General features: G+C 36.5%; 1 protein-coding gene across 4 annotated transcripts; it reads left to right on the forward strand.

Moving 5' to 3' along the window:
- Positions 1-3,022: 3,022 nt before the first annotated feature.
- On the forward strand, positions 3,023-8,224 carry LOC122652877 (persulfide dioxygenase ETHE1 homolog, mitochondrial). 4 transcript variants are annotated; one of them, XM_043846756.1, is made up of 10 exons: positions 3,023-3,267; positions 4,213-4,341; positions 4,869-4,976; positions 5,947-6,081; positions 6,439-6,480; positions 6,578-6,637; positions 6,727-6,780; positions 7,583-7,607; positions 7,736-7,851; positions 8,023-8,224. In XM_043846756.1, exons 1-9 carry the CDS (start codon positions 3,025-3,027, stop codon positions 7,840-7,842), a joined length of 903 nt encoding a protein of 300 aa, XP_043702691.1. In that variant the 5' UTR covers positions 3,023-3,024; the 3' UTR covers positions 7,843-7,851; positions 8,023-8,224. The 4 variants fall into 4 exon arrangements, with proteins under 4 accessions (XP_043702691.1, XP_043702689.1, XP_043702692.1 ...); XM_043846754.1 differs by lacking the exon at positions 8,023-8,224 and having other exon boundaries at positions 7,736-8,004; XM_043846757.1 differs by lacking the exons at positions 6,578-6,637; positions 8,023-8,224 and having other exon boundaries at positions 7,736-8,004.
- The last annotated feature ends 587 nt before the right edge of the window (positions 8,225-8,811 follow it).

Genomic DNA, 8,811 nt, shown 5'->3' on the forward strand with positions numbered 1-8,811 from the left:
TGGTTTTAAAACCGAATCCGAGTGTAAAACCACATACCGCAGAACCGAAAATTGAAGGGTTTCTCACTAGGGATTCATTTTCCAAGGGGTTTAAAGGTAGGGAGGCTTCAAGAAAGCTTCCTCCTAGGTCCATTAGGGTTCTAAGACCTCATTAGGTCCATGTAATCCCATGGATTTAAGAGAAAACAAAGAGAACCTAAATTAGGACATAATATGGTAGAAACCTTAAATTTCTTAAATGGAAAGAGATTACTTAGGCTTAGGGCTTGTAATGGAGTGAAATAACTCCACCATAGTCTAGGTTTAGAGGTTCCATCGATTCCTTGGGTTCCAAGAGAACCCTAGGTTGAATTTCTCCCATTTCCCAAACCTCAAAAATCAAAATAGATGAAGAGATGTGGGTTTGAATGACTTACCTACCCCCAATATAGAAGGCTCCATGTTGAGGCTCCAAGAAGTGCTCTTCCAACCTCCAACCAAGTTTCTCCACCCTTCTTCCTCCTTCTCTCCTTCCTTCTTCCTTCTTTCTTCTTTCTTCTTTCTCCTTTCTCTCCTCTTTCTCTCCTCCACGATTTAGGTTAGATGGGAGAAGAAATGAAATGAATGCTTTCCCCCTTTGTCTTATTTAAAGAAAATGGACCTTGGATCCTCTAAGTTAAATGGGTCAAATAGCTAAATGGATAGTTTAAGTTAAATGGGTCAAGAGTTAAATGGGTGGATCCAAGTTAAATGGGTCATTAGGCTAAATGGGTAGTTTAAGTTAAATGGGTCACCCAAGTTAAATGGATACTCTAAGTTAGATGGGTCAAATAGAGTCAAATGGGCCTTCTTAACTAAATGGGCCTGCCCATAGGTTTCAAATGAAAAGAACCCACTTGGGATGGGTCCATCCACCATGGGATTATAAGCCCATCACACGCTCCCTTAAATAAGTGGGACCCACAAATGGAATATTCCCAACTCAACTAAAATAGCCGGGCTGTCCAAATCTTGACCCGCACTTCGAGGGCATCGAGGAAAGGATAAATAAATAAACTTAAGGCTGAACTTATTATTTCCTTGTCATGGTTTGTCCATGACCCGAATAGTTTCCTCCACAGGTAAAATGTGCGTAATTGATAATTTTGTAGCTGGGTTTGACCAGCGGTGAAACATTTCAAAGATACGTGTGATGAACTACACGTCACGGGAAGAAATAATAATTAATTATGATCAGTGCGCAGGTGTAACAATAATGATTTTCACACCGATGGCTTTTTTTTTCCCCTTAAAATATATAAAATGAATTTATTTAATTGACACCAGAATTGGTGCGGTAAAACCCATTACCAAATGACAATTGCTTACTATATATGACAAACTTGTGTGGATCCATGACATTAACGCACCACTCCTGTCTCATTTGCTTAACGTGTGTGATCACCACCCACTTGGCTCAGTTGGATGGTTATAGTCTAATCTGCTTCTTAGTGCCATGAAAGCGACAATTTCTATAACCAGCTATTTTTTATTTTTTGTGCAAATTTCTATCACCAAAATAAAGGAAGTTCCCACGATATGCCAGACACATCAAACATCACTTATAACGATTTTCTTCTTAGTAACTCTTATTAGTATCAAATAATTGGAAACTTTTTTTTTTTTTGTTTCTTTAGTATAATACACTTTTTCTTTGAGGAAGAGTAATATTACATTTGTATTTTAAAAGTGCGTGAAACATTAACAGCTATAAAGAATGATATGATGATAAATTATTTTTAAATTATTTTATAAATTATCTTTAAATTATAATTTAAAGAACTTTTGATAATAAGATAACAAACAATTCACAGAAAGTAGATGTATCATTTAGACAGTCCAATACATAAAACAAAGAAATATAATATGTCTACCCTTATATATGGAATCTATATAAATATCGTGTGCAACATGTAGCCCTACACCTAGACATAGGGGTGTAAATAAATAGTCAAAATCCGTTTTCGTATCCGTGTCCATATTTGTTTAGCACTATCCGAATCCGTCCGAAAGCTAAACGGATGCGGATACGGATAGGCTATAGTTATCCAAAAAGCTATATTTATATGTAAACAGATAAAATATCCGATTTGTATCCATGTTCGTATCCATTTAGCACTATCCGAACCCGTCCGATAGCTAATTGAATGCGGATGCGGATATAACACTATCCGAGCCAAATCCGATCCATTTACAGCTCTACCTAGACACAAGACTATGCAAAATGATCACCACACCCTTAGGTATTTTCTCTTTTCTATGGGGTACAACAGTCATTTTATGCGACCCTGTGACAGACATCATTCTTTCCCCATAAAATTTTGTTCATCTCCCATGAAATGTAGCCTTTGTCATAAGATGGATTATTATGGAATCTGACTGTGTTGTACAATAATGAAAATTTAATTATGATTTTAGTTTAATACAATTATTGCCACTCCTTATCTACATGTGACCAACCATAAGAGCAAGATCCAAAAATATATAATATTAATCCCAAAAAAAATCCAAAATATATAATAGATTTAGGAAGCTATCATTGTCTTAAAAAACTGATAAATAGGTTAAAAAAAGGATTAATTTTTTTTTTTAATTTCCTACGAGACTCACAATTGGGCCACAGTGACGCACAAAGGGGCTAGCCGGGGCCCACCACTGCGCTACATTGGCATCCAAACCCTCCTATACTCTTCTCAATACAAGAACATGACAAGGTTCCCAAGTCAAACACCTAAAATAACAAGGGTATTTTAGTCATTCCAGTTCCCAGCGCCAGAAACAAGCGATAAGCAAAAAGTGCAAACACACGTCGAAGCAAGCAATTACTGCAATTAAGAAATCTAAAATCTTCCTCCAATGCTATTGAGACAAAGAACAAGAACTGGCGATATTCTGGTTTTAGTTTTTTTTTGGGTAGAATTCTGGTTTTAGTTGCGAACGAACAGTGAAGAAGACCATTCGATCATCCATCCTCTATTTGAATTTTCCCAAATTTTTTATATAGAAATGCTTCGACTCTTCTCTGTATCTCCGCCCAATCTCTTCGTTCAATCTATCAAAAACCCAGCATTTCCTTTTCTATTGGCATCAAAGAAATTGAATACCAATGTGAGATTGCAGGTGAGGGGTTTCAGCGCCTCCTCTGGCTCTGAATCCTCCAAGCTTTTGTTTCGTCAGCTCTTTGAGAAGGAATCTTCCACGTTTACTTACTTGCTCGCCGATGTCGCCCATCCTGAAAAACCTGCTCTGGTGAGGATTTCAACCTTGAAATCTCGAACTTCTCTTCTCTTTTTGGGGGTTCGTTTCTTTAGCTCTGTTCAAAGCATTTCTTTTTAAAATGTATTTAGTTTCACTCCGGAATTATGTGATCCAATATTTGATTTGAATTGTTCGATGTGTGGGAAATTTGCTTTACCTTTGTGGATTTTGCATTCACGAATTTTTATTATGATTTTCCTTTTTGTGTTTCTAGGATGTCCGAGTCTTGTGGATTTATGTTATCTATTCTCCCCAAAAGTTCACGTTAGTCGCTGCAAAGATTTTTTGTAGATTTGTTTGATTTGCAGAGTAGTACTGTAATTGGACTTTCTCCAAAAATGAAAGAAATGACTTATTTTACCTTTTCTCCCCCAATAAGTCAAATCTGCTTACTCCTTGGATTCATGTTTTTCTTTCCTTATTCTTAAGAACTTCTTGTAGATGAATTCTTGTCGATCTGTTGTTGAATTTTCCTTTATCCTTTATCATTCTTTGATGATTCAACGTTTTGATTTAGTTACCGAGTCAACATTGAAATTAAAATAGGAGAAGCCATTGTTTGTCTGGTTAAGATTCTTAGAAAGCTGTATTTTATGTATTTCTCGTACATTCATATTCCTTTGTTTTTGAATTTCTTGACTTCTATGCTTGACAGTCCTTCCTCCTTCTTCTAGCTTTTTTGTGTTTCTTGACTTCTATGCTTGACAGTCCTTCCTTCCTTTTCTAGTTTTTTTTTTTGGTGTGTGAATCAATTCCTGCACATGCATATTGTACTTCCTTTTCTCTATTTTCAGTTAGCGTCTTCTTGAATCTCATTGTTTCTGAATTTCCTATCTCGGGAAGTGGGGGGGGGGGGGTAGGGGAGGAGGAGTACCTTTACCCTGTTCGTCGTTGATCAAATGTGGAGTATATACTGACTGAATTAAATTTCTATAGTTGATTGACCCAGTAGACAAAACAGTGGACAGAGACCTGACTCTTGTTAAGGAGTTGGGATTGAAGCTCATTTATGCTATGAATACCCATGTTCATGCTGATCATGTCACAGGAACTGGCCTTATCAAGGTTAGTGAATTCTTTTGTATTATTGTTTTCACTTATTTAAGGGATATGCATTAGAGCCAATCGTAATTATATCTGATCATAGTTGTCAATGCATTGTCTACACAACTAGCCGTCCCTTGAGGTCCAAAGCTCCAGTTGCCTTATGTTCCAATATTGACTGGACCAAAAGCCTGATGACCTTGCCTACTACATGTTATAAATTTCAAAATTTTCTCATTTTTACCCCTATATGTTTCTGCAATCTCTCTTTTACCCCCTTGTGTTCTATAGTTTGGACCTTTGGAATCTTACATAATGTATGTCTTTACATTTATGTTGAAAAATATGTCAAAAATATGGCCTTGGATAAAACATATGGCATGCTTCATGCCTTGGCCACCCCCAGGCAACCAAGGTGTCAAGGCATCCGGCTGCTGTTGTGGCTCACCTTGGGGCGATGACAACTCTGGATCTGAGACCATACAATGGTAGTTGTAATTATTTTTCATTCCTTTGGCATGTGAAACTGTTTCAATTGTTTCTTTCAGGGTAAAGCTCCAGGGGTGAAATCAATTATTTCAAAAGCAAGCAATTCGAAAGCTGATCTTCTGATTGAACATGGTGATAAAATATACTTCGGCAATCTTTTTCTGGAGGTAGGGATGCAGACTGATAATTTTGGTTTACGTTTTCATTAATATAATGATATGAACTTGAATGCTAGCTACGACTTGTCTAGATTTCTAGTTCTTCTTTGGTTCCACAAAGTAAACTTGGCCCTTTTGATGGTTTAGCATCATGACATAATGATAAGGGCGTTCTTGACAATATTAGTTCACATTATTTTAGCCCTCACCTTATTTTATCCAACTCAATGTGGTTTATATCAAGGTTTATTTCTTTAGTAATCTATGCAAAATAAGGCCTGTACACAAATGGGTCGGATTGTAGCTGATCAAGTTTCCATACCATGTAAGATACTACATTGTGTGCCGTTTCTTTCAGTACAGAGAATTAGCCACACTAACATCTTTCTTAAGTACTTTATGTTTTTTTATTTCTTTTGATTGGCAAAGTTGATGTCTTATGTCATAAATAAGAAAAGATTTATGTATAGATTCAACTGTGCACATGCTATCCTGTGTATTGGGATTCAACAGTGTCAATGGAGACCAAAACCGATATATTTAATAACATAAACAATCCTTTAGTACCTATGTTTGGTCTGACACCCTACTGAACACTTTCATAGGATCACCTTCAGTTACTAACCTTGCTTCCGAGCAACTGCCTATTGGTCAATTTTAAGCCATGAAGAAGATCAAGGGCTTCTACTTCATTGGATATGGAATTTCAGCCAATCATCAGACCAAGATTGCATTTATAACTGTCCCATTATAGTCCGGGGAGCTAAGGTACCCACATATCATTACATGCATAGCCCATTCATATGCAAAATTCATGATATGGTTACATGTATGATCACCTCACATAGAATAAGAGATGGCTAATGGATTCTTGGGTCTTAACTGTGATATAGCACATTAACACGAGTTACCATGATTTCTTTTCAAGTGTTGGTAACAAATTATGCACAAACATAAATGAACAATGTATTCTCAACAGGTCCGTGCTACACCAGGTCATACATTTGGTTGTGTTACTTATGTTACTGGTGATGGGCCTGATCAGCCTCAACCTAGGATGGCTTTCACTGGCGATGCCTTAATGATACGTGGATGTGGGAGGACAGATTTTCAGGTAGGTCTTACATCTTCAAAGTATGTTCTAATACTTGATGGAAAGATTTATTCTTAATAGGATTTTCTTCAGGAAAATTGAGCATTGCATGAATACAGAGGATCACTTTCCAACTTTGGTTGGACGTAAAATTTTGTGGAAATTTTACTTGTGAAGAATATTGTACAGATTAACTAAATTGTCTTAGGAGTTCATTTATGAGCTGACAGAAAATATAAAAATATTTGATATCCAGCAAAGACTAAGAGTTGGAATCTATAACTAAGGGCATACCTTTTTTACAATCATCATCATCGTAATATATGTCCAACACTTGGTATAAATGTTTTGAGTTTAATGTCAACATTTTATGTGCAGGGTGGAAGCTCAAACCAGCTCTACAATTCAGTTCATTCACAGGTAGGCATGAGCTGTGTAGTGCATTCTTTAGTAATGAATGAAAGAAAAGTAGAAAGAGTTTCACTTACATTCCAACCCTTTCTTTTGATGACTTCAGATATTCACTTTGCCCAAAGATACGTTGGTTTATCCTGCTCATGACTACAGAGGATTCACAGTAACGAAAATCTCATATTTATTATATGTTAGGTAAGAGTATCAAATATCAATTATTTGCTACTTATACCACACGTTATTTTCTTCCAGGTTTCTACTGTGGGAGAGGAGATGGTCTATAATCCTCGTCTATCAAAGGATGAGGTAATATTCTGTCCCTGTTGTGCTGCTGTCCTTTTTCCTTCCTTTTTAACAGCTTAAATTTATTTGAGGGATCAACTAATATTATTATCCATTGTTATCCCCTTACCTGTATTGGTCAGTATGATCTTTTTCAAAAGCATGTGGATTAATTGAAGTTCAAGCATCTCCCTAACTCAGAGAAGGCTACTTCCCTGTTTTGATTTAATAAATAGATCAGTATAACGTTTCATATAATATATGGTTGTAGAATCCATGTGCAAGGGTTGGTTTTTTTTTTTTTTGGGGTGCCGGCTGCCGACCTGACACACCAAACCTCCTCTATCCGGGCTTGGGACTGGCAGAAAACACTAGTGGAGGAGTTTAGAGCGAGGAAAGACATGCATAGCTTAGACCTTGTATCAAGTATGACCTTGAATAGAGCTGATTGGAGGGCAAGGATCCATGTAGCCGACCCCATTTAGAAGGGATGAGGCTGAGTTGTTGTATATCAGTATAGGCTTCTTTTTTAATACTTTCTTTCAATGGGATGATATTCCTTTTCATGGTTCCCCTCTTGTTGTATGAGGAATGGTCATCTTCTTGCCTAGATGCAAATGGACTTGTGAAAGGGAAAATGATAGTACGAATTTAAACCACCTTTGTTTTCTAGGATGATTTTCAATGATAAAATCATAGTGGGAACTATTTCTTGTTATTTTCATGTAGAAAACTCTTTTTCTTTTTGCTTGCCCCTTTTTACTGTTTTCTTTGAATTCTTCAACTGTTCTTCTAATCATTTCAAGTATGGATTTATTTCTGGCAGGAAACATTCAAGAACATCATGGAAAGTAAGTAAAAGCTTTGATAGTATGAATCTGATATGAAAATGGTTTTATGTTAGTATGTTACTGTCGACTGCAATCAGATAATGTTTGGTACAACTGCCAACTTACAAGAATAAATGCTTCTTTCGCAGATTTGAATCTCGCATATCCCAAGATGATAGATGTGGCGGTCCCTGCCAATATGGTCTGTGGGTTGCAAGATCTGATAAAAAAACCATCTGAGGCTGTGTCCAGCTAGACCTAACACGTTAAGCCATCCACCTACATATTGTAAAATCCAAATAGGTTTATATTTTATGAAAAGAATATATTCCCTGTATTTAGTGAATGCTGTAATTTTATGTTCTACTAGGTGGTAATGTTTGGCTTTCCATCTAAATGATTCTATCCATTTTATTCATGAGAAAGAAAATGAAAGCTATGAAGATTTGGGAGCTAGGTCCTCGGCATCGCTGATGAACACATCTTTCACGTGGATCCTGAGGTTAAGCAATTGAACAGCAGATGAACTGGCAAAAGCAGGGGCCAGAAGGGTAACTGCTTATGCTGTTGCCTATCCGTTGCAGACAAGAGCTAGAACTGTAATTAGATTTTCCTTAGGGTGGTTCGGTTTTCTAGTTTCCATATGTTGTATACTGTATACTGTATACTGTTGGTTGTATATTTTTGTTCTGGTGGGCTCCCTTATTTGTACTAATTAAATTGTGTTATTTATCATTTAAAATAGGGAAATTTATGTCTACCACCCCTGTAGTTTGAGTCTATTACGTCTACTACCCCTGGAATTTCAAAAATTACTTTTGTACCCCTGAGTATTAATTCTATTAATTTTGGAAGAAAATGACAATTTTGCCCTTGTCCTCTGCTTCTTCTCACTTTTAGACAATAAAGAGGATTTTACTCTGAGTTGCTGCTCTTCTGAATGAAAATCAGGGCAAATGACTCAAAAAAAAAAAAATGAAACAGGCAGTGAAGGGGTACCTGGTTATTAGGTTTATAGCAACCAAAAACACTGGCAATTAACACTAAATATTGGTTGCATGGACCATTATGTTTAAAACTGTGTCTTTAATAAAAATTCAGTTCACACTAAATTGTATTTAAGCATCAAATGAAGCAGACAGATATACATTTTTGCCGCACAAAAGTCATACGGGAAAGAGGATCTATAATCTCATCTAATTGTGTAGAGAGCACGGAAATCTGA

Source organism: Telopea speciosissima, chromosome 2, assembly GCF_018873765.1.
Source record: "Telopea speciosissima isolate NSW1024214 ecotype Mountain lineage chromosome 2, Tspe_v1, whole genome shotgun sequence".
NCBI lineage: Eukaryota > Viridiplantae > Streptophyta > Magnoliopsida > Proteales > Proteaceae > Telopea > Telopea speciosissima.